Here is a 25,793-nt window from a genome sequence, read left to right on the forward strand (position 1 = left end):
TATTTTTTGCATTGTGGCAGAGACTGAGGCCAATTGTAGCACATGCCTGCAGGAAAAAACAATGATAGAGCTTTCTATAGTTGTGTTTTTGTTTGGAAAGTGTAGATATCAATGCTACTCACTGCAGTGATGAAGAGGTGACATATTCAGCGGCTGCGCAAGCAGACCCAGCCTGGTAGAGGCCAGAGTGAAGTCTGATGGATGTCTTGAGAAGTGAGGAGGACACTCAGGCTTCAGTTATGCATTCATCCACCCTTGACAGAGCCAGGCGCTGTGCCCACTGTGGTTCAGAGCGCTCAAGAGCACTTGGAGCTGCCAGGAGGGCGGTCCCAGTCACACTGTGTTACAAGTGTGTGTTACATCCTGATTGTCTTTTGCATAATATTCAAATCAGGGGACTTCCATCGAGCTTCTGTTTGTGGCAGGGAAATGGGCTTGTTCGCCTTTCCGGAAGAAACAGCTGAAATCTGTGCTCAGGGGAGCAGCGCGTATTCACTCAAAAGGAAGCTGTGAGAATAAGAAGCAACTCTTCCTTTCTTTCTGTTCTCCTTTCATAGGGTAAGGGTTAGGGGTGCTGTTCTCTCTCGGGCCACAGAGTGAAGAGCCCGTGGGGTGGGGGCTGTGGGAGGCAGCCCTTGGCTGTACCTCAGGGTGGACGGAGCGGAGCAGAAACACGTGCTGATGGCTGCTGAGGTACCTGGGGGTGTGCACAGGTCTTTGGGGTCATGGGCCCTGCCTGCTGGCTGGGCAGTTCAATTGCAGTGACCGCCAGCATTCTGTAACCAGTGTGGAGGGGTGACTGTGGTGTCGGTGTGCTTCCAGCAGGACAAGGGGAAATGGTTTGAGGGAGGAAGATTTAGGTTGGATGTCAGGGGGAAGCTCTTTACTATGGGAGTGGTGAGGTGCTGGAACAGGCTGATGAGAGAGGTTGTGGATGCCCCATCCCTGGAGGTGTTCAAGGCCAGGTTGGACGGGGCCCTGGGCAGCCTGGTTTAGTATTAAACAGGGAGGTTGGTGGCGCTGCCTGTGGTGGAAGGGTTGGAGATTCATGATCCTTGGGGTTCCTTCCAATCCAGGGCATTCTGCGATTCCAGGCTGTGGTGTGACTGTGACCTGTGTTACTCTTACCTTGCGGTAATGCTTCTGATCTGAAGGAGACATTCTTGGAAAGAAATCCCTCCATTCTGCACATAATACTGCATCTAAACAGCTTTTTCTGAGGCCATCGATCTGATGCGTCAAATGTGTTTAATGCACTTAATTACTCTATTTCAGCCTTCTATTAGTTTCTACAGACGCTCTCAAATTTAATGTAGCGAAACCTAATTTACGTTTGTGTGTACAGTTTGTGTATTATCCTGTGGAGTAACAAAGCAATCCGCAGGGAACTTTTAAGCTCTATGCAGTTAGGCAAGCTGCATGTTGCCTTATTTATCTTTCTTTTTTTTTTTTTTTTTTCTTTTCTTTTTCCTTTTCCCCTTCCCCGCTTCTCTTTTCTAGATAAGGAGAGCAGGGAAGTGTCTTTGAAGATCTTCTTGTTGGGATGCTTCACATCAGCACAGCTGCAGCCCTGCATATCTGCGCACTGCTGGCTGCGCTTCCTGCACAGTATTACATATCCCAGTGGTATGGAACACAGCCTGCTCAGCGCATCCGAATGACAAAAAGGTGGTACATCTCTCCTCCCTTATGCTACTTGTTAGAGAGTTCTCTTGACATTCCCAGTGAATCTTTGTCCTGGAAAGTGAGACTTTGAGAGGGACGCTGCCCATTCCTGCACAAAAACAGTCACACCAAACCTAAGATATTGTTATGGCTTAATGTGGCTGTATTAAAGAGACTTTAAGCGTCTGAGTGACAACTCTTGCTGTCTTCACGTAAAAATCTGTGTATAATTTACCTGACTGCACAGCTGCATCTCATTCTGCTTTTGGACATTCCAATCTATATGAATAAGTCCCTTTTAAAAGATGAGAAATGAAATGTTTGAGTAGTAAGACTATTTCTAAGGTTCTGTTACCTTTTGATACTTATTCTTAATACAGGCTTTCTTGTACAGTATGAGTCACTATGGAGTCTTAAGTAACAGAAATTCTCACATTACACATTACTTAAGGAAGCTGTACCAGTTGTATCAATAGAGTCAGGCAAATGCCCTTATTTTGTTCATGAATTAAGAGTTTATGTATTGACAGGGGCACAGGTACATTTGGTTAAACATGAGGCGGACAGTAGTGCATCAGATCCAAGTATTTAGTCGTGGTAACAATTGTCAGTGTTGGTATCTTGAAGATGTACCATGCAAAAGGAAATTGGGGGGGAGGGGTGTAAGGATTCCCATTTAAAACACTTAGAGATTTCACAGCTGAAGACCGCTGCTAACTGTTCAGGTTCACGATGAATCTTTTGGGTATCATTTAACAGACCTTTAGTAATGGGCACCATTTTTAAAACGCCTTGTGCCCGGTACTCCCAGCTAACAGTTGAAACAGCAGAATCTGATGCAATTTAGCAACTCCTGTGTCCTGACTGCAGAAAAAAAGCTGCTTTGCCATGACAGGTGATATTTTCCAACATTTCCATGTGGTTTACTGGCACAAGTGGTGATTGAAAGGGTATTTATTTGCAGTCTAGTTATGAACCTTGAGAAGAACTTGTTCCTTGTCGTGGGCTTTTTTCTTCCTGTTCACTGCAGAAGCGAAACCTTCAAGTTTGAATGTGTATAAATGTAAATGCTGATATATTTGTAAACATAAAATGCCTGTAGAAGGTTTTAAAAACATTGTGGTGTTATTTCTTTTTTACTTTTGAAGGTTAATTTCCTGTAGGAGCAGCTTTATGAAATCTTACTTGAGCCTGGACCTGTGGGCAGATCGTTTGAAGCTGTGGCTATCAGAGGCGAGGTGGGTGTTACGCACTGTCTGCATCTTTCAAACACAGCCTATTTTTAACAGGAGGTTATGCTTCAGGGGCGAAATGAGTAACAGAGGGGAAATGGTTCTCATTTTCTTGTTGAGACTGATTTGTGGCTTTGCACCAGTTTTAAGATAACCGTTGCATGTCTTCTACACAAAGGTGCAATCTGAACTCCGTGTGAAGCTGGACATAATTCACGGCAGTAATTCTCTATGTATTATCCGCTGCTTTAAATCTGTATCAAAGATCACTGGATTAACTGCATTAACCTTTGTATGATAAGATCTACAAGGATGAGATGGGTGTCTTATGCTGTCTGTGGTGGCTCTAGAAAATGCAGATGGGAAATCTGTGGGTTTAGGATTCAGACTTGGTTATTGGTTACATGTAGTTGAAGTGGTCCAGAAAGATATAAGACTGTATCCATTTACCCATATGCCACTTCAGTTTAAGGCAATTATTGAATGGATTTGTGCAGGGAGGTTAAAGGTCTCCTCTGTGATACGTAACCCTTGTGCGGTTGAAATACCAAAGGTTCTATGCTGCCTAGACATTAAAGGTGCTTTATAATTGATTCATGTACAGTGATTCAGGTGCTAAGAACAACTGTGGAAAATTCATACTTACTTTTACCCCCAGGAAAGCTTAGCAGAGTGGCACACAAACGGAAACTGTGCTGCTCTCAGCTTCACCGTAAATTGCTTTGCAGCTTTACAGAAAGTATCAGTTGTGTGTAAAGACAGAACCTTAAAACACTAAAAGATCGGTCAGTTATTTGAATATTTTTAGGAGCAACTTGTGTTTTCTGCTTTTTTTTTTTTTATCATTAAAAAAAAAAAAAAGATTATCCTAAAAATCTGGGGACATTTGTGACACTCCAAACCTTCCTTACTAACTGCTGTTTTCAACAACACAGTCTGGCAAGTCAGGTTATTTGCCCCTTTCTGCTTCTGATAAAAGGTATTTGTCAACCTTAAGCCTTCCAGCAGCTGTGAGTTAACTGAAGATTAATAAAAAAAGAGAAAAAAAGAACTGTATAGTTTGCACAGTTGTGGAACCTGCTTTTGCTTTCTACCAGGCAGGGTGAAGGGAAGAAGACTGAAAGAGCAAAGCTGGCGAAGCTCATAGAAGAAGAGGGAAGGTAGGACAAACACTAGTTCTTTGGCACCAGCAGGTTCTTGTCTGCTGTGGATGGACTGGTCTGCCATGGGCCGGGTTGCCCAGATTATTTGTTTTCATAGATTGCTCCTACTATATTTTGAGCAGAAGAAATATTTGATAGCCTACCCAAAGCACCCCCACAAAAAAAGCTGAGTTCCCCGCCTTTAAATTCAGCTTAGCACAAATAAGCTATATTTACTATTGCCTTAAGCTGGGGCTGGTTGCTGACATCAAATCCGAATAATATCAGGCTCATCCAGAGAAAGTAAATGGTTTTTTTTCTGAAATACAGATTCTAATGCAGCTGCGGAGCTACGTATCCAAGGAAGTTCTATTCATATTCTTTTATCCTCTCAGAAAAAAAAAAAATTCCTTTGTTTTGAAGTGGTGTTAAAGTAAAATTCTCATTCTGCTTGGGCTCCAAGTTATGAGGAATTTTGAGCCAAAGGTTTTGCATCATTCCTTTATTCAGACAAGGGCCTAAGGTAATAATCAGAAAGCTGATTATCCTAAAACTCAGTTTCTAATTAACTTGTTTGAATGTTTGGTTATTAATTTTGCATTTTAGGAACTGGTACCATGGAGAAAAGGAAATTAAAAGTGCCTACAATGAAGCAGAAAACCATTCTTATTTTGCAGGTATGGAAGACTTTGCAGTCCTTTTGGATTTTGCTAGTGATGATGTGTTCCAAGTTCTCCTATAGTGCATTCCTATACTTAGCTTGTATTTCTTTTCCCTGTGCTCTCTAAACACCGGTACAATTCAGTAAGCAAAACAGGACATGTAAAATCTGAGGCCTTTCAACCTTGTGTTGTGAGATGTTATCAATACACCACATATATGTGTCTGTTCTATTGAATAGATTTGTGTGTGTTGTATTGATGTATGAAATAACAGTATAGCTTTCACTTGACTTGAATGAATGCATTTAAATCAACTTCATAAAACGAAAAAGAAACCATTGATTATTCTGCTCTGATAAAAAAATTTCCCACAGCAGATGGAGTAGAAACATTCCATGACCCAAAATGGAAAAAGAATAATGACAAAATTAGTTATTGTGTGTAGCATTGTAAAATGTTGAATATAAATGTGAAGCTGAACAGTAACTGTCAATACATACCTGTGTTTGTGCTTTCCAAAACACTTTTAAGACTTGTATGTAATATCAAAGACACACAAATAGAAAATGACCTTCCTTATTGATTGCTGCTTTGTCAAATATCACAGTAAAACTTCTGGGGGGGACAAAAAATACTAAAACAACCTGTTTCCTTCCTAACTCTTCCCTATAAATCTAACCAACTCTCTTGGACTACTAGGACCACTAGAAGTCAGAAGAATGCGATTGTCTGTGTAAATGCTTAATCATAGAATCACAGAATTACTCAGGTTGGAAAAGATCTCAAAGATCATCAAGTCCAACCACGGCCTAACCATAGTACCCTAACTCTAACAACCCTCTGCTAAATCTTATCTCTGAACACCACATCCAAATGGCTCTTAAACACATCCAGGGATGGTGACTCAACTGTGTTTAATGTGCTTCATAAAATACTTCTCCTCACTAATTTTCTTTCTTTATGAAATTAGCTTCATCTCACATTCACAGTCCGAAGCCTAAATCTATCCAGTTCAGTGTGGGACAGGTGATAGTTCACAAAAGATTTGGTTATTTGGGAGTCATTGTTGGATGGGATGTGAAAGCTGAAGCTCCAGAAGAATGGCTACAACACAAATATCCTCCAGAAAAACAGGTCTGGCCGAATTAAACTCCTATTTTATGAATACAGACACAGAATAACTCTGGTTAAAAACAAGAAAATCTCATACACTCCTTCAGACCTCCTGCTAGCCTAATGGCAAATACTTGATTCCCCTGTCAGCTCTGCAGCTGAGATATACCTCTGCTTCTTCCGCACTATCATCACTGTAGAGCTTTGCTTTTGCAGCACTGATTGGTTAAACTCTGCTGGTCAGGGTTGTGCTTGACATTTCTTGACTTAAAATTAGTTTTAATACACAGTGTTGTTATTTAAAATAGAAGCGTCAACATGTAACGTTAGAACAAATTTCTCATGACATGTAAATGAAGTTGGAAAGTTTCACCTGATCTTCTAGAGCAGATATAATTGGTAACTGCACCTAAGAAATGCAAGCAAGTCTTTGTGTTTAATCAGTTTCAGACAGGAAGCCATGCTTTTGAGGCAGCTGAAATGCGTATCTGTTTAACAATGAATTTTTATTGGAATTCTTGAAGTTTTTGAAATTCTGTAGCCTAAGTCTGCGTTGTATTAGAAAATCAGATGCTAAATGTTCGTTGACAGTGCTGGCCTGATAACGCAGTGCAGGATACTTGGGAGTTGGCCACTGCCGTGCTGCTTAAGTGGCAGGAAGGCACTCATTGGTAAGCCAGAGAGGACTGAAAATGAGAAAGAATGAGAAACTGCCTGTAGATGAGAATTCATGTTCAGCTGGGAGCAGACATTCAGCTCATTTTGTCCCTTCCCTGCTGTAATTTTATCCATCTGCTACTCATCCTTGGCTACTAAAACATCTGCATTCTTACTCTTTCCCCTTCTGTTTGTCCCCTCAATGGTATTGTTACCAACTCTACACCCATGTATTTTCCATCAGGCATTCTGATTCATTTTAAGCACCTTACAGTTTTCTGTTCTTGCAGTGACCTTGTGTTCATATTATGGTTTTAATTTCAGTACTGAAAGTGTGGTTTAAGTGTGGTGTTTTGGTTTTATGTTTGTTTTGTTTATACTACTTTTGACTTGGCCTCACCTTTTCATGTCTTGTGCCCCTGCTATGCAAAATGCCTTCTGACCATTACGAGGCAACTATTAAGCTATTACTAAGCTAAACTATTTGCTTGTTGCAAATCTCCACTGAATATTAGCCAAGATTTGAGCCCATCCTTTTTCTGCCTTGCATCCATTACCACATTGTTGAGCAGAGGCCATTGCCTGTCACATGGATCAATACTAACTGCCGCACAAACTCCATTTACCTGCCTATATTCATCCATCACTGTTTTGTGTTTAGACTGTGAGTTGCTTTAGGTGGGAACATTTATGGACAGTAGTCAGCACAGCAGAATCCTGGCCAACGACTGGGGTTTGTAGGCACTACAGAAATAATTATAAGCAAAACTTCCTTCTTAGCTAGAGGATTTTTATATATTGCTGCATACACAAGTTGCCGTAGTTTTATCCATGATTGGACACTGATGTTGTTGGATGCGTTCTGAATTTGACCCTTTCTCTCTGGTGCTCTCTGTCAACAGCTATGAAGGTAGGAGGGCTAACATTACCATGAGACCCATACACAGAAAGCAAGACCCAACAACTATTCTAAGTCATATATCTTGACAGACGCACGGAAGAAAATGGTACTTAAAATCTTGGCTCTTAAAGTTATATATACATATATAATTGCCAAGAAGAACCACGCTGCATTTTGATTGTTTTATATTTAGTTTTCCAAATTGATGTTGGCGTGATCATAAAACGTAAGCTTGCCATATGTATATATTGAGTGGTTTTTGGTTCTGTAAGTCTAGTGAAAGTTAATGGATTATATAATGTAACTTTAGTCACCATCGCTTCTTGAGGCTCTTTATTTTCCTTCTGTTTGAACAGGATGTAAAAGATACTCCTCACTATCGAGTTCTTATTAACAACGCAACTAGATTTGGCAAATCTACCACTTATGTTTCTGAGGAAGAGATAACAATCACTGTGGGATTACAGGTAGCATTTATTTCTATTTAGTTGCAACTTGTTTGCTACCCTCTTGTTTGTTACCCCCTTGTTTTAGAATTTCACTGACCCATCAATGTTGGACAAGTCGTTTAATTCCTTTCTACTGAATCTCACCAAAGTACATCGGTTTCTCAATTCAACCCTGAAAAATCTGCATTTCAAAAAGTGCCTGCTTAGTAGCTGCCTAGACTGAATAACGTCTCCCTTCTTTAATTGCAAGACTCTGCTAGCCTACAATTCCATTTTGTATACTACAGTCTTGGTATTCTAGCTTATAAAAGATGCACCTGATCCTTAAACTAGTCAGAGACTAGTAAAAAAAACTGTGTTAGCCAGTAATACAAAAAATTCACATACCTGAACCCAGGAATAGGAGCTATGCTGCTGCAGATAACTGTCATCAGTGTTTCAAATTGGGTTCTGACCACTCTGAGTCTTACAGGTTGCCCTCACAACCTAATGGGCAGAATTATTTCCTAAAAAGTAGAAAATAACAAGAAAATGTTTAAACTTGCCCTAACCATTTTCTAGCTGACAGTTTTAACCCACTGGCTTTCTGGATCATAAGAAAACACTTACCTTGGATTGCCATTTCTGGACTTGCATCTTTGAATTAGACACTGTGGTACATCAACTGGATGGGTCCTGGGCAGCCTGATTTATTGGGAGGCAACCCTGACTGTGGTGGGGAGGGCTGGAACTAAGTGATCTTTAAGGTCCCTTCCAATCTAAGTCAGTCTATGATTTTGTGAAAGATCATCAACTTGATGTGTCTTCACCTCTTCCCTGAATGCTATCGTGTTCCTGCTGCCAGACTATTTGGATTAGATAACTGATCCAGCCAAAAAAATAACAAGAAGCTGTACCGGTAACAACTGAATGGAAACCACTTCAATTAGAAACAGTGTTGTGTTAGAAAATCAAACCCAGTTAGATCTAGCAAGCGATACCTCAGGAAATTTGTTAGTTTGTAGAGCCCTTGATGGTCTGTGAAAGCCACCATTCTGATGGCATGATCTGTATTAAAGTGTGTGGAAAATCCCACTGGAAGCGTATCTGTGTACATTATGAATTTAGGCTAATCAGAGTTTTCAAAAAGCTAACGGGTAACTTAAATCATCCAAGTATCCCTTCGTATTTCCTGCTAATTCTGCTGCTAATTCAACTTGAATTATTTTCTCAGGTGTGAAAGACAGAACTGTTTTTAGTTTATTGTCTCAAAGTTTGCTTTCGTGAGGCCTTTCTGATGATAAGACTCTGACAGGCAACTGCTGACTATTCCAGGGAGGTGAATGGTGGGTGTTATCGTGCCATCCCTGCCTTAGGCACTGCAAAGATAAGCAGGAACAAGGACCAAGCAGTCTTTCTCAGAGGTGCTGCTGGGAGGAGCAGACCCCTGCCAGAAGGTGGTAATCTTGTGTTCTGGCAACAGAGACCTCCAACCCTTGCTGCTTATCTGTGGGACAGGAATGTCAGAAAATTTAGTTTTAAAATCATTTTTACAAAGAAGTGTTTGTTAAGAAGAAGAAAAACCCCCACCGAAATGGGGGATAAAGGCCCTCGCTAAACTGGGGGACTTTGGAGACAAAAACTCCCAGAAGACACCTTTGACGGGAGAATTCCATGAGGGGGAAACTTCGTCGGAAGAACCCCGGGACGGCTTGCTGCCGGAGCTCCCTGGCTGTCTTCCATTCCCCGCGGTGATCAGACGAGTTCCTGAGATCGTCGGACCTACTGTGTACCTCGCTGGACCCACGTGGTGCGTGACTATCTTATTCGCTCTCTGCAAAGACCTCCTTGCTTAACATTTCCTACTTTTTTCTATCGCCTACCTTCCCTTCCCCATCTTCCTACAAAATAGCTAGGACTCTAATTAAAACTGTGTTGCCATGACAACAGTTGAACGTATGCTTTTAATCTCACGCGGGGTATACACACTATCAAAGAACCTTGCCTCCCTACCAATTGATGAGCGAGGACCATTTTTTAATGTGCTTAGTCGGCAGGATGCCCGCCCGTGGAGTGTTGTTCCTTCCAACAAACCCAAATTTTTTCTGTATGTACTCCTGGAGTTGCAAGGGAGCCGACAATTTTGTTAACTTAAATGTGAGCACCTCTCCAGAGAGAAGGACCGTCCATCATTTCCTGAAACTTTACTTGCTTATTGTCTTACCTCTCGGGGACGTATGAATTAATCTTTGACTATTGCTTTTGTTTTATACGTGTGTGCCTCTTCGCGCGAGACTATTTCGCTTTTTGTGGTTTAAGTTATCTAAGTAACGTTATTTTTGAATTTGAAATATTTTGTGTGTGCACCTGTTGGAACTGAGGAAGTTAATTTTTTGGACGTTTGTGCTCTCCAAGAAGTTTATTCCTTTCTGAGAAACTAGAATGGTTGAACTTGTGTGGCTTTAAGGCTTGGAATTTTCCTTGGCCTGACAGGGTACCAGGAGCGATTTAGGTGTTTACACTTTCTTTTGTGAAGTGTTGATTGGGCTTCTTGATCTTTTGTGAAAGGGAGGAATGAATATGTGTAGCATTTGCATTTGTTGAGGTGCGTGTCCTTCCCTTGGGAGGGAAGGAGTTAAGTGTCCTTCTCTTCCCTCCTAGTGTGTGTCTTTTAGCGGTATTGGAAATGAGTGAAATCTATTGCCACTATTGAAAAGTGAAAAATGTGCTATTTGGACTTTTAGAAAAGCAATGGTGCTCGGCCCTCTTTTATCGGGGGTGGATTGGGCACGACAAAACTGTCGTATAACTTTGACAGAGTTTTCGACCGCACTTCACGTTTTACAATATGAGGACTCATAACTCGAGCCGGAGGAAAGGAAAATCGTTTATCTTGTGCGTGTACTCGTGCCTGCTTTAAAAGCTGCCGTGGAGATTCCGTTCGAAATTGAAAAGCATTCGGCAGACCAAACCCATACAACAAAGTAAACAACCAAAAAACAAAGCATTTACAGGAATCAGTTAAAAGTAATGCAAGAATACTGTAAAAACTCTGCAGAAATCAAATAGTGAACTTGAAAGAACAATTACAAACGAGAAACAACATATACAAGTTTTGTCTGCAAAGGCTTTTAGGAAAACTATTAACATATAAGGACATGATAGCAATAATTAATCTTATGCTGTCCGATATTTGCCTCAAGAGAAAACTATTTCCTCAGAAAGAACTACAAGGGAATAAAGGAAGGGCCTGGCAAAGATTGTAGGGACTCCGCCAACCATTGCTTCCTTGATAAAAACAATATACATTTGATAACAGTGAGGATCGCACCTTCAAATAGAAATGTTAGAAAGAATTCCCTTCTTCTGCCACTGATTTGGCAAACTGAAAAAAGGATTTACCGCTCTTCCAAAGGATCCAGAGACGGAATGTGGGAGGTTGTCTCACTGGTCGAGACCAAATACTGTTAACTTATACAAATAGCGGAATGCCTGAAGGTTATTTGGGCCTGGAGTATTATTTAACTAACTGGTAACAACCATGCTCCTTGGTCCTAACGCGAGGGCTGCCTATTGAGGTGGTCTTAAACCCTGTTAGAGAGGAGGGAGCCCCTCTTGCTATTAATGGGACAGCTGATCAATTAGTGGAAAGTGTTCAAAAAGCTGCTTGTCTGCAAATGATGTATGATAGAAAGCTGCAGACACATCATGGATCACCTATGATGATGCCTGTGGATCCTGAAAGGATGACTCCTTTAATCAGGGGGCTTCCAGAATCACTGAAACCTATAGGTATACAACTACAAGGAAAGGTACAGGCTGTGCCTCAGGGAGAAAGAACCCGGGCAGCATTAGGAGTTGTAACCTCTAACCATCTGCAGTCGGGATATAAAGTATGGACATGGGGGGAGGTTGCCCAAGAGTTGATTAATTATGAAAGGAAATATGGGCCTGTGGCTTCTTCCAGTATATCTGAACCAGAGGAAGTAAGGCTCGCAGCAACCACCCTTGCTCCTAGGCCACCTAGTCCAAAACACAGTGGAACTGGAAGGGTCTCATTGCCAGTAAGAACAGGTAGGCGAAATATTGATCATAAACGTAATCATCTCTGGACACTGGGCTGGCAAAAGGGTGTTCCACGAGATTTGATGAATGGATTACCCACAGTCAGGTTAGAGAAATTAGTTAACTTGTGGCCAGAACAAAAGCTCAAGGAAAGCTGATGCTTTCACCCCCTCCCCCAGATGAGTGGGAAGTGGGGGGGGGAAGGCAGTGAAGGGTGGATGTTTATTAGAAAGCTCACAACAAAAGGAGATCCTCGATTTAACACCTTCTGTCCCAAGGCCTCCCCACTCCTGTCAATTGCCCCTGTGAGTCATGATCCAGTTGTTGATAAGCTAGGCAAACAATTATCTCCCTGGCCAGCCTGTGTCCACTGACTCAGCTAACATGAGGCCAGTTTCCCTAACCTTAATGAAATCCTATAACGAATATCCTTGGAAGGCTAAGGACACCCCGATAAAGAAATGTAAAATTAACTCTCACTGGTTTGTACCATCATTTTTAATTGTATTAACAAAGCCCCAAAAGGGCAAGTTGTTGTCTTGTTTTATTTTTCAGAAGATCCCCGTGGGACCTTTACTGAACACAGAATGACTGATAGCTGACTTTAACCATTTGTGTTTTGTGACAGAAAAATTAAAGATGTGATCTTGCTAGAATACTGATATAACTCGTTGTTACATATTTTGGTTGCAATAGTATTATGTTTTTGTTTGTTGTTGTGGATTGTGATTGATATCAGTCCTTGGATCTGTTAAAACTTCACAATTTGGTTCATAGTTTCTTTTTCAGGTCATTCTGGATTTCTGGTACTTTCTGCACAGTGATAACCATTCCTTCTGATACCTTCTTTTACCCCTTTTTTGTCAAAGTGTTTATGATTTGCATGTAACTCCTCCATAGTGTTTCCAAATTCCTAACAAATTGGGAAATGAGCCAAGTGACCTATCTAATATCTGTTAGATGTGGTCAAAAATGAAATCTATTTTAAAACCCTTTGCACTGATGTTTTTCAGTGTCACATCAGTCCAGGAGTTCCATACAAAATATGGTTGTTGGAAAATGTCTAGGTTTTGATAAGAGATGTGTATGTTTCTGGGATTATCCCTCTTATGGTTTATACTGTGGGGTATCCCACACACTGTCCTGTGAAAAGTTCGGTAAACTATAACAGTACTCTAACTTGCCAAACTAGTATTTATATCTCTCAGTAATTGAACTGCTTTGGAAATGCTCAAGTGGACAGCAGCTGACACAAATACCCCTATCTCTGATAACTTGTCCCGTTTACTTGTAATTATATTCGCAATAAACCATAATTGGTATCTCGTCACCTGTACTGATGTGATAGGATAATTATACCATCGTTCTATCAGTCCACACCACTTCATCGATTAGAGATGTCATCTCGCCTAAGATATAGGCGCTTGTCCTTACAAGTCCAACGTGTGTGACCGGTTACTAAGGTGGTGTTGACAAACCTCCGAAAGAACTGATGTTGTTGATCTGTGGGTTTCTGAAAGTGAGAAGGATGGGTCAAATGCTTTACGAATAAGCGCCATATGTAGAGACGCTTCTTAATGATATGTAGAAGTATTAATATCTCGTGAGATGCTATGAGCCTCTCATTAGTGGGATCTGGAAGGCTTTGGACAGTCGACCTATATACCATCCCTGATAAACCCTCACAACTAAGCAAAGACAGACGCGCCCATCTGTAATAGCACAACGAATGGAACAGCACATAATACGCCCAGCTCGCCACACAACCCTAGTACCGGCTCCTCGCACGCTCCTCAGCAAGATGGAGTCCTTCGACCAACGTCGCGCACATCGCGCATGTGCACAACCAGCTGTAAAGAATGTTTGTTTTCTGGTAGTTACGGTGGCATCTCATCTGCTCTGCATCAATAATTATCACCCTTATGATGATTTTTGTAACAAAAGTAGGAGGTACGGTCAACAAGAAAAAAGATTTACCAATTAATAAAGACACGGAAGCTATAGGGTTAAAGCAAGTAACAAAACAATAGGAATAAGTAACCTGTAGCTCAAATAGCTTTTCTGGAGTAGTTTTGTATTGTAGAGAGATCTATGTAGTTGTTTGGTTATCTTTAGAGCAGGTGTATCACCTGGCTTCCTATAGCTGCACTGGCCATGCGGATGTGGAGCCATGTGAAAAATCTTGCAGACCCTGGGGAGAATAAAAACAGGAGAGAGACTGTGGTGGCTGAAAAAGGAAAAGTGCATATTGGAGCAGGAGATGCCCAGCTGACACTACCCATCAAATCCACCACTTATTGTGATTCCTTCTCTCTCCTTTTCGTGGTTCTGACCAACTCACATCAGTTGTTTGATAGTAATAAAATATTAGCGTTTGAAATTCTTCCATTTATAGAATTGTCTAAAATGAAAGCCTGGAATCGTGTGGTATATGTCAAGTCCAAAAAATTATGAATCCTTACATGTACACTCACATGTATCATAAGTTAGACTGCATTGTCAATCAAAACGGTATTTTGATGCAACCTGATGCATATTGATTAAAACACTATTAATCTCCCCCCACTCATCACCCCTATCCCTCTTTTCCTCTATGCTTACCTTTTTTTTCTTTCCTCAACCCGTGAATGGTCCATATTGCACATCAATTTCACGCAACACCTTTGAGCCACGGACGGTGGTGTGAAAAGACAGAAACTGTTTTTAGTTTATTGTCTCAAGTTTGCTTTCGTGAGGACCATTCTGAATGATAAGAACTCTGACACAGGACAACTGCTGACTATCCCCAGGAGGCGTGAATGGTGCAAGGTGTTATTCGATGCAATCCCTGCTAGGACTGCACAGATAAGCAGAAAGACAAGACAAGCAATCTTTTCCAGAAGGTGCTGCTGGGAAGGAAGCAGACACCCTGCAGAAGGTGTAAATCTTTGTGTCTGGCACAGAGACCTTCCAACCTTGCTTGCTTAATCTGTGCGGAGGAATGTCAGAAAATTAGTTTTTAAATCATTGTTAACAAAGAAGTGTTTTGTTAAGAAGAAGAAAAAACCCCCACCGAATGGGATAAAAGGTCCCTCGCTAAACTGGGACTTTGGAGACAGAACTCCTCAAGGACACCATTATGACGGAGAATTCCCTGGCGGGGGAAACTTCTGTCGGAAGACCCCCGGACCGGCTTGCTCGGAGCTCCCATGGGCCGTCTCCATCCCCGCGGTGATCGAGACAGTTTCCTGAGATCGTCGGAACCTACTGTGTACTCGCTGGACCCCACGGTGGTGACTATCTCTTTCGCTCTCTGCCAAAGACTCCTTGCTTACATTTCCTACTTTTTTTTCTATCGCCTACCTTTCCCTTCCCCATCTCCCTAAAAAGTAGCTGGAACTCCGAATAAACTGGATATTGGACCAACATTTGAAACCGTTGCTTCTTAAATACTAACGCCGGTATCACATATTCAAAGAACCTTGCCTCCCTCCTACAAATTGGAGCGAGACATCAGGTTCACCACCCTGATGTTCAAGTCTATTTCAGTGGATATGATGGATCAAAGTATATTTTGCGACCATGGTTGAGAGACATCTATCCTCATGACTGAAGCATTCAAGTATCTGTACATACAACATACATCTGGACAACATTACTTCCTTTTTAAACTCGAGCAAATAGACACCAAGATAAAACTAAAGCATGTCTTTTTTTTTTTCTTTTCTTTTGTATGATGAAATAAAGCATTCCTAGGGGTGTTTTATGTTGAAAGATTCATTTCATCAGAAGTGAACAACTGGTAGATTGCAGACCAGAGAAAAAGATGAAACATTTAAGCTTTATATTTATTAAGAAAGCATAAAAATTTATTAAGAAAGTAAATACGATTTGAAAAATGTTAGAGCAACTTGTTTCTTCTGTTTTCTTTTCCCTTTATCTCAAACACAGCAAAGACTCTACAAGATGCATAAGCTGTAGCATTCTGGATTCTTTCCTGCAGCGTCAGTGAATCTGGGGAGTTAGATAGATGACTGTCTATGTGGCCTCCCCATTCTTTCGTTTCTTCTTCTTTTATTAATAAAGGTCTTCCCAATGACTGGCCAAACAGCCGACACACTTCTTGAGCTTTCTGCCGTGTGTTTCCAACAGCAGCAACACACACTCTACGGCTGAGAGGTAGAAAAAGCAGCATGATAATAAGCAAAGCCAACTTGTACAAATATTCCTTCCATACACCTTTTTCAAGTTTGTAAGTTCTTGTACCTGCATAGGTGTAAGGAACGTCACCTTCCCACAGATTCTGGATGGTAGCTTTTAAGTTTGAGGGGAAAGTGTAAGGAGAAAATGTCAGCCTCCTCATCAGCTATAATCAATCAATCAAACACCTATAATATATGCTGCAGGCATTAGTGGCATGTGGGGCACAGCAAGCATCCAACCCCTGATCCAAACACTTGAGTGGCCCAGCTGTGAGTCATACCAGCATCTATTTAAATCACTGGCCTGATTTCTGGACTCTTGTACAGACACTTTTGAGATACAATACTGACATCTCTAGACGTGCTCGCAGCAGCAAGCTGAATTCACTCCTTGGACCTAGAATAGCAAGATTAGAAGCAAGGAGCATGTTTTGATGGTAAGTAAGCACTGCACATGGCTCACATCAGAGCACGTCAGTAGCTGAAAGCACTGGGAATTGGTAAGGGTACTTAGAATTATCAGCATCTGGTCACATATTCGTACCTTCACGAATAAATTCAGATTACACACACTGATGTAAAAAAAGTCAAATCGTGCTGACCTAATATTATGTTCCCAATGGAAATCAGTGAGAAAACATTTATTACATTCTGCCTTTGCACAGGGGGACTGTAGAAAAGAACAAGATTCATCCTCCCAAGCTGAAAAGCATTAAGTTATATTTAGACCAAATGCTAAAATCTGAAACATAAATTTTCATATGTATGAAGGAAACTATTTCCCCCCCATTAAGAACTGTAGAAATTAAGTATGAATATGAAATATTATCTGAGGCTGTAAAATTTGCGGCACAAGAGAAAACTTACCGAAGGTTGTCTATGGCTTCTGGCGTGTGGTAGAAATGAGGTGGGCTGATGGTAACAGAAGCCCCTAACTTTTCAATGAGTAGATTGCAAACATTCTGCATTTTTCCAAAATCAGTGAATATAATGCAGACCTGGGAGTGAACACAGACATCAGACAGGTACTTTTTGTTATGTTTTCTCCAATGATTCAACACTTCTAATTAAGTCGGCATGAAGACAGATAGCTACAAACTAACTAAACGTGCTAATCCTGTGTTATAACACAAACATTTACTGAGTTGGAACACTTACATACCCATACAGACAATGAGCTGTTTTGAAACAGAAAGAAACTCATAAAATGATTAAAAATTGAGGACTAAGAAAATTCTCTTTTGGGAGGAATCATGGCCTTCGTGCTATGCAGGCAATGTGAAAAATGAACGTGTGCTATTTGGGACACATGATTAGATGCATCTTAGCTCTTTTAAATTTAAACTCAGATTACTGGATGTTAATTATGCAGAAGCCCAAGCAAAATGATGTGGAAAACATTGTGCATGAAGGAAAATTGCATTTTAATTTCACGCATTACGTTCAAGAAATCTAAACTATGAGAAGAAAATAAACTTAGTCCAGTCTAGTTTGCAGTGGGCTCAAAACATTGTGATGGGTGAACGGATTCATTACAGAGGCTAAAAAGACCGTGGCACTTCAGTCTTGGATTAAATAAATACAATTTAAATATTTAACTGTCTGCAGCTTTGGCAATAAGAAGCATTAAAAATAGATATATAAGGAATTAGAGTGTTTTCCCAAGTGCTACTAAACAGGCATTGCTATCTGTCTGGATTCAGAGCCCTACAGCCTTCCCTGCAGCAGAGCAGTTGTGAGCATTGAAGTAATGATGCCCAGCTGCCAAAGCGTTCAGCAAGCAGAAATCCCAGCTCTCAAAATCTCTCTTTAGGACCAAATCCTCATCTTCACCTCTCAGCACACTGCTCTGATCACCGAGTCAGGGTCAACACCTCTTATCCCTGACTCTTCCACTTCTTTTTGGACAGCAATAAAGCTTCAGCAGGTTGGGAAAAAAGAAAGTTGCTGAACAGGAAATTCCACTGCTGCCCCATGTGAAGTACAGAACATATTCTCCATGCAATCCATGCAGTAAAGGCATAGCTATGGAAATCCAATCTACTGCACCACAGCTGCACTGCAGCAACTTCCTGTGGGCATGCCACACATTTACCTGCTGGTAAAGACCATCTAAGTGAGTTGAATCTTTCAGTGAGAAAGGGCTACTTCATCTGCAGGGTAAGGTAAAAAATGGATACCGACAATTATCACAAAGCAATTAATGCAATACTTCTGTTGCTCTTGTTAGCCTATCTCAGTGTACATGCACCTTATCCTGGCTTGAATCTCTGTACTGGCTCAGTCTTCACAAAACTGAGCCACAGCTCAGCTTAAGGCCTTAAAAACTGGCCAAGATCAAGTGACAGGGCAACTACACCTATGACGACAAATCATGTCCACTGTGAACCAAGTCTGCACATCCATTTGATTTATACACCCTTCATCCATAAAGTGGCAGCTGGATCACTTTTGGAAGGTGCAGCACCAACCTGAACTAAGACCAAAGATGAGACTAAAGCCAGGTTTCTTTCTTCAGTGAGAGCTCTTGCCATACTCAGGTATTTTCTTGTGCTGCTTTCAGAGAAAATGGTTCTAATTGCATCTTGTGGAAGTTGGTCTCACTATGATACAGTCTCACTATGAGGACTGACATAGTGTCTTCCAGATTCCTATCAACATTTACAAGATTACTTTCCTCAAGGGCATGAGACAGAAGAATGATCAGGCAAGAGAATGGTGGGCCTTAAGTAAGAGATAAGTCGGGTGGCACTCAGGAAATTTATTGTTAATAAAGCAGTGTGTAATCAGGTACAATTGGAAGCAGAAAAAACACTGAGAAATACTGAATTTTGTTCTTTCATATTTTTCACTTAGACTACTTACGCCTTCTTAAGTCCCTTCTTATGTCCAGTCTAAACCTCATCTGATACAAATCTTGTGGCCATTTCCTCAGGTCCTGTTTGTTGCCTGGGAGAAGAGGCCAAGCCCCTCCTCATCACAACCTCCCTTCAGGAAGTTGTAGAGTGCAATGAGGTCTCCCCTGAGCCTCCTCTTCTCCAGGCTAAACAAACCCAGCTCCCTGAGCCGCTCCTCATAAAACTTGTGCTCCAGGCCCCTCACAAGTTTTGTTGCCCTTCTCTAAACATGTTCCAGGGCCTCAATGTCTTTCTTGTAGTGAGGAGCCCAAAACTGAACACAGTAAAGTGCATACTTGCCTTTATGAAAAGGCAGGTATATTAAGATGTGTACAGGAACTACCTAATCTTCATCCCATTTGATCAGCATGCATGAAATGAACTATTATGATTAAGATATCACAAAGCTTTGTGATCTTGTAAAACTTTGTTCTTCTGCACATTTTCCTTTGCTAAAGGATGAATTAGAGCTGCAGTTAAAAGTGTATCTTAATTATACCTTAAAATAGTTATTTGTCTGGGTATTTCTTAAGCCTCCTGAAAATTCTTACAGTAGACAAATGGTAAAGAGTTCACAGAATGAAACAGTGCATGATTTCTGTGATTTGATGTATAACGAACACAATGGCAAACTCCTTAGTACAGAAAGAAATGTTATTTAATTTTCAACTCATTTATATCGCTGAAGTAGTACAGCACGCTGGTCAATGGAGCTTCAACAGTTTATGAAGCTGCACTAACAAAAGAAGTGCTTACAGAAAGGGAGAGGCAAAGAGAAACGAATCTCTGCATCAGGAGCCACAACACTGCTACTTAAGCATGCAGAGTAGCCAGCAGCAGCACTGCGGGTAAGCAGATTTTAATGCTCTGGTTCCCAGGCACTGTGCAACCATAAAACTTCAGTATAGTTACAGTTGGTCCAAGCTGACTGAATACTCAATCCATGTGATTTGCTTTCCGCTTACAATCTTTTTGGACTGAAAATTAATGGAAGGGGAAGGACGGTGATTGGTTAAGATAGCACATAAGGCTGAAGTTGTAGGCCTCGGTTTGCTGGTAACAAAGTGCAGCCCAAACAATAAGTAGATATAGTTTAATTAATTTTAAGCTATACATTATCTGAAAGACTCTGTAATTGAAGATTTCATGCAAGCTGTAAGCTAACTAGGAAATTAAAGCCATTCAGTAGATGACACTGACAACATCACTTTACACAGCCAAGGACTCACTTCCAAAATTCAAGTTTTGTTCTCCAAACACTCAATTATTTGCATATTTGTTGTTGTTAGGAGAATATACCTTAAACAAGAAGACTGAAGAGGCTAAACTCTGTTTTAATGAGATGGTGAGCAGCAGCTCTATTATACTGCTACCATTTTATTGTGGACTTCTATGTTTACTTTGTAAGAACCAGTAAAGTTGCTTTGTAGTGACTGAATGGATAAAAGCTGAAAAGATTCACAGACTACATAATCTCCCTTAGGGAATACTTTCAGCGTAGCATTTACTTCTCCCAATAGTACGAATATGCAAAAATACACCCCCTTGAGCTGATTCTGAAGTAAATGGGATTATTCCCATAACACTTGACTTTCACTCAGCACTTTTTACCTGCAGAATTCAAAGCAAATTACCTAGGAAACAATTAGCTTTGCTTTACTAGCAGCAGGCTGATGGCAGTCACATAGAGCAGACTAAAGACCAGGAGATGTTCAGCTGCGGCTTAAATAAGCCTAGATTAGGGATGCTGTGCTACTGTTGTCCCCCATTCATTCTTGTCCTCTGCCTTTCACAGCCTCCAGTTCACAGAGCTAAAATATTGAAAAAATAATCTTTTTTTTTTTTCTTGGATTAGTTTTTAATTGGAGCAGCTTTCTGAACCAACCCATTACCTCACCACCTAAGTAAAACTCCCTGCGAAAGGAGGGCAAGAACATCCAGGGATGGAGGAGAGAGCAAAAGCTTTGCTCGCACCACCACAGGACAACAGCCCTGGAGTCCTAGGACTAAGCAGTCCCTTCTGTAGCATCACAGCACATATTAATCCGAGAAGAAAAGAATCCTTCCCGTGTTACAGTAGCAGAAGTTTTGTATACCTGCAACCAAATGCTGCTTTTAAACTGCAGTCCTTCCTTAGTTTCTTTGGACTACACTGGTTTTCCTGCAGAGAATACCTACTCCTCATTATGAGGCTCCATTGTTTTGTTAGGATGAATACATACCTCTGCTTCCATCTGGTAAGTGTCCTCTACTCTGCTAAAATCCTCTGTTATGGTCATATTTTCTTCCTAAAACAAGACACAATAATATAATTCAAGATACAGAAATGAAGGGTCTGTTGGAAACATATGTATGCTGAATGGTTTTGGCTTATTACTTATAACCTAGCAACAGAAGTTGGGAATTTTCCATGCAAATCTCTTCAGTTAAAGCTGGATGTTAAAGATTTCTTGATGTTATTTAAAGTAAATTACACAGCAGCACTATAGGTTAATTCTGCTGCTATCCACCTGAATGAGGTCTTGAAAGCAACTGTTTGTTCTGTGTATCAGCATGTAACTGTCAATCCACCTGATACAAAAAACAAGGAGATTTCAGCTGTTTTCAGAAAGCTGGCGGATGGAAAATACTCTTCAGATGTTCAGATATTTCAGCCACAGCGGCTCATGGCAAGACGATTTAAACAATGCCTAATCAGCGGTTATTGAGCAGGAAGGAAACCCTTCACAGAGGCTATTCCAATCTGACATTCTGCAGTAATAGCAGCTATATTATTCAACATAATGTCTGCACAAAGCACTAGAAATACCTTATCAGTAAGATATTAAACTCAGATACAGAGTAACCCTGGCTACATCTGAATACTTGACCAGCTCTCACCCACTGCCTTCTTTGGTAAACAGTTTGGGTGAGCAGTTCACTGTAAAAGTGCAACAAAAAGCAGTTTACATTTTAATTGTGAATACAAATGTGAATTTAATAGTCATGAACTGTAAAGAAGCAGACGCTAAGCCTCCAAAATTACTGACAAAGCTGTTATTATTAATCCTAATTCCATCGGAACACATAATAGTTGCTTTCAGGGCCGACACGTTTCAGAAGATGCTCTGTGTCAGAATATTTCCTACACAGGACTTGAGTGTTCACTTCTATTGAGTAACACGTATAATTTTTTTAGAAATAATATTAATTGTGAGGAGCACTTTCCTTTTAAAATATAGAATGGAAGCAAGAACCATAATTGCCACTGCACAGTGTGTTCAAGAAACTAATTCTTTCAATGCTATGACTGATAAGCAGTGCTGAAATACAAGCATGACCATCTTTGTTTTGGGAAAATCTCTTATGGCAAGGGCAAGGCCCAGGCACAGTGAATTCCTAGGAACTGCATTTCCCCTTTTTTTATAGTCATAGGTTTGAGGTAATTTCAGCTGTGGTTCAGTAAAGGAACACAGAATCACAGAGTCCTTAGAGTTGGAAGGGACCTTTAAAGGTCATTTAGTCCAACTCCCCTGCAATGAACAGAGAATGAATTACTCCTTTTACTCATGAAATGGGTATGAATAAAATCTTTCCACTTTTAGCAGACTCAATTTAAATCCTACAGGACAGCTCTCTTTTCTTATAGGAATAAACATGTCCTACAGGAATAACTCCTATTCTATAGGAATAACCATACTGCAATAGAACTTGAGAGTAAACAGAAAAAATGCATTTTTTTTCCACCCCATTCTTTATTCCTGTTTAAAAAGTTATTTCTCTCAAAAGGGATTCATCTCCTGTATCTTTTGTTTGTGTTTCAGTCTTGCACTCACCCCATTGCTGTATGTTTAAGGGCAGTGCCATCGTGTGGTTCTAGGCACGAGTGCAAGATCAATGCGATCGGGAGGGAAAGATCCTCGTGTGCCATCTATTGTAACATTTCCCTCACAGCTACGTTTTATCCCACCCGATTTGACAGTAGCTGCATGAGCTCCTGGAGATAAATGGAAGACATAATTGCTGAAGTCATAACAATGCGGCCTCTTGCGATACATCTTCTGTTAGACATTTTGTTCCCTTTCAGTGGGGTGTTCTATCTTCAGACAAGGAAACAGAACAGGCAAGTTGGTGACCACAGAATTTTAAGCTGGAATATGGGGTTTGACGACATCAAAAGCAAAAGGCTTTTTTATCTATCTATCTATCTATCTATCTATCTATCTATCTATCTATCTATCTATCTATCTATCTATCTATCTAATCTATCTATCTATCTACCTATCTAATCTATCTATCTATCTACCTATCTATCTATCCATACTGCTTATGTCTACTATTCATATTTTGGCTGCAAAACTCTATTCAATTGATCATAATAGCCACAAGGGAAAAACAGTTTTCACTGTGCCCTAGGAAAAATTACACTTTCAATGCTCCAGGTGTCCCAGACTTCTGCAATTGTTTCCTCCAAGCACACATCAGGATATTTTGAGGATACTTCTTAAAATACATGGTAGTCTTAAAAACCTGATGTCTTATGGAGGTTTCTATATCTCTTAATCAAGGATTCATTGAAACTGGTAAACTGGACATAAGTGAGCAAAAGTTCAATTATTTTTCTCCATTGATGTAATAGATGTGCATCCATGACTGTGATTCCTGAATAACGGGCTCCAAATATGGAGAATGTTGAGTGTATATCCAAGGATGCAACCCCAGCATGGACAAATCCCAAAGCAGAGCCTGCGGGATCCTGTTTGTAAATGGTTTGTTTTGTTAAATAACACTCACTCCAAAGCCTCAGATAACTGGCACAAGTACCAGCACTGCTGTTTTTAAACAAGATGGCCAATGACAATTGTTAGATGCAGTAATTAAAGTAAATGGGTGTCATCCTCACACTCCACTCCCCAGGTATATTCCTAGTTGTGAATATTAAACAGTACGCTTTGACAGAAAGGGGAAAATGTTACTTTTAAACAGCTGGGCTCAGCAAGAGGTTGGTTTCCCTACTGACTCTTCTTTCCCTGCAGCAGGTTCTGTGCTCTGGAGTATATCCTTATAGCACTCTATAAATAAATGCTACTACGTGCGCCTACTTCTGATTAAATTCCTTTGTAAATATACATGGAAATTAGGTGCAGCCCCAGGCATCATGATGAGCTGCTAACACAAGCTCCTGCTGCTGCAGAGGTTACACACTCCTGATCTCACAGGCTTCTTAACACAGCAGTACAAAGGGTTAAGGAAATGGATCCGTGGGTTAATAAATAAACAAGTAAACATATAGACTGACCTATTAGTTCTAAAGAGGCCTCCTATGACCTTGGAAGAAATAGAGCCATATGGAGAATGTGAAGAATCTAGAATGCTGTTAACAAGGGATGTTAGGAAACGTTAAGAACAAACTGCCAGCAGTTGTTAGTCAACAGAAAAGGCAAATGATTGCTCCAGCATTAGGGACTGAAAATTGGGTAGAACAAAGCAATAAAAAATGACACCATAGGGAACCACCCTTGAAAAAAATACATCAAGAAACACAACTTGTTGTTCTTTGGAGTTAACACGTTGCTGACACTGAGAAGCCCAGAACTTCCGCAGCATGTCACAGTCTCTCTAGTCAGCAGAGAGAAGGAACACTTCCATCCTTCAACATGTGCTATCTCTGAAATAGCAACAGAGGCCTGAGAAATTACTGTAACAACTCACAGACTGCTCAGCTCTCAGTGTAAAACCAGTTTACACCATCACTGTGGTTATTTTCTCTGGCTTGCAGGAGTGTGCACAGCACCCCGAAAGCACTCGCACTCACTTTGCACGGTTCACTCCTTTCACATGTCATCAGACATAGAATCATAGAATGGCCTGGGTTGAAAAGGACCACAATGATCATCCAGATTCAACCCACCTGCTGTGTGCAGGGTCACCAGCCACCAGACCAGGCTGCCCAGAGCCACATCCAGCCTGGCCATGATTGCTCCACACAATCCTGTTTCTATCAGACGTGATCAAAAGCAGCACTCAGGCATTCAATCCACTGCAGGGTGGGCATCTGCAACTATCTCTTCTGATTTGTTTGCCCAGGTTGAAGCACTATTTGGTTGCATACAGGGTGAAAACACCCCGTGGTCTGACAACCCACCAGACTAAGATCCTATTAGCTCACACGAGAGAAATCAGAGACACTCAGCCCATAACCCCCCTGTTTCTGGCTGAACTCCTCCCAGTTGCCATCAGTTGCCATCAGTCTCCACTCACCGGTACGCCGCGCTGCCGTGCGCTCTGTGCGATGTACTCCACCCTGCGGGACACGCTGCTCCGCGCCGCAACGGCAGCTCCTTTCCGGCTGCCCAGCCGCACCGACACCCGCGCACGGTCCGGGACGGCGCTCAGCTCCGCGCTGCCGCTCACGTGGACTTCCCGGCCGGACGGAGCCGGGAGGCCGCCGCCAACACCGCTACCACCAGCCGGGAGCGGGGCTGGGGCTGAGGCTGGAACGGGGCAGAGCTCGGCGAAGACGCGCGCAGGAGGCGGCGCGGGCAGCGCCATCCAGGCCGGCACCTGGCGGCACCATAGAAACCAACGCGCCCGAGGCAATATGGGCGGCGACGGACGTGACGCCCCAACGCCACCGCTCTCGCGAGAGCGATAATGTCTCCCCTCAGCCTCCTCTTCCCCTGACTAAACAGCCCCAGTTCCCTCAGTCTCCTCTCACAGGACATTTTTTTCCTTATTGATCTTCTTGATGCAGTATATACTTCATGTCCTGTCATTAGAGAGATTCTGTACAAATTGCCTTTCCCATTGTTAATATCACATCTGCCTTAAGAAGTGTCAGTGACTTTTGCTTCCGGAAAGCAAATGGGAT

The 25,793-nt window shown here is 41.4% G+C and overlaps 2 protein-coding genes across 4 annotated transcripts; one reads left to right on the forward strand and one right to left on the reverse strand.

The window, feature by feature from the left end:
- The first annotated feature begins 94 nt into the window (after positions 1–94).
- Positions 95–15,567, forward strand: LOC107312018. 3 transcript variants are annotated; one of them, XM_032443735.1, is made up of 8 exons: positions 95–558; positions 1,501–1,668; positions 2,814–2,903; positions 3,995–4,057; positions 4,646–4,716; positions 5,672–5,835; positions 7,729–7,839; positions 15,362–15,567. In XM_032443735.1, the coding sequence occupies exons 2-8, from the start codon at positions 1,544–1,546 to the stop codon at positions 15,455–15,457; spliced, it is 720 nt and encodes a 239-aa protein (XP_032299626.1). In that variant the 5' UTR covers positions 95–558; positions 1,501–1,543; the 3' UTR covers positions 15,458–15,567. The 3 variants fall into 3 exon arrangements, 2 of the variants coding, with proteins under 2 accessions (XP_032299626.1, XP_015714515.1); XR_004306664.1 differs by lacking the exon at positions 95–558 and adding an exon at positions 565–693 and having other exon boundaries at positions 7,729–9,034; XM_015859029.2 differs by lacking the exon at positions 95–558 and adding an exon at positions 565–693.
- A 104-nt stretch (positions 15,568–15,671) lies between these two features.
- IRAK1BP1 (interleukin 1 receptor associated kinase 1 binding protein 1) lies at positions 15,672–25,547 on the reverse strand. Its single transcript, XM_015859028.2, has 4 exons — positions 25,184–25,547; positions 21,166–21,231; positions 16,914–17,044; positions 15,672–16,016 (listed from the first exon to the last, which is right to left on the reverse strand). The coding sequence occupies exons 1-4, from the start codon at positions 25,472–25,474 to the stop codon at positions 15,746–15,748; spliced, it is 759 nt and encodes a 252-aa protein (XP_015714514.1). The 5' UTR covers positions 25,475–25,547; the 3' UTR covers positions 15,672–15,745.
- Between the last annotated feature and the right edge of the window lie 246 nt (positions 25,548–25,793).

This window comes from Coturnix japonica, chromosome 3 (genome assembly GCF_001577835.2).
Source record: "Coturnix japonica isolate 7356 chromosome 3, Coturnix japonica 2.1, whole genome shotgun sequence".
Classification (NCBI taxonomy): Eukaryota; Metazoa; Chordata; class Aves; order Galliformes; family Phasianidae; genus Coturnix; species Coturnix japonica.

What these genes read in the sequence shown, in the direction of transcription:
- LOC107312018 (XM_032443735.1), top strand. Translation starts at nt 1,544, where the DNA reads ATGCTTCACATCAGCACAGCTGCAGCCCTGCATATCTGCGCACTGCTG. An exon ending in AAACCATTCTTATTTTGCAG is followed by an intron (nt 4,717 to 5,671) that starts GTATGGAAGACT and finishes TTATGAAATTAG; the next exon opens with CTTCATCTCACATTCACAGT. An exon ending in CAATCACTGTGGGATTACAG is followed by an intron (nt 7,840 to 15,361) that starts GTAGCATTTATT and finishes GCGAGACATCAG; the next exon opens with GTTCACCACCCTGATGTTCA.
- IRAK1BP1 (XM_015859028.2), bottom strand. Translation starts at nt 25,474, where the DNA reads ATGGCGCTGCCCGCGCCGCCTCCTGCGCGCGTCTTCGCCGAGCTCTGC. An exon ending in CTTACCAGATGGAAGCAGAG is followed by an intron (nt 17,045 to 21,165) that starts GTATGTATTCAT and finishes GTTCACTCCCAG; the next exon opens with GTCTGCATTATATTCACTGA. An exon ending in GAAGCCATAGACAACCTTCG is followed by an intron (nt 16,017 to 16,913) that starts GTAAGTTTTCTC and finishes TCTACCTCTCAG; the next exon opens with CCGTAGAGTGTGTGTTGCTG.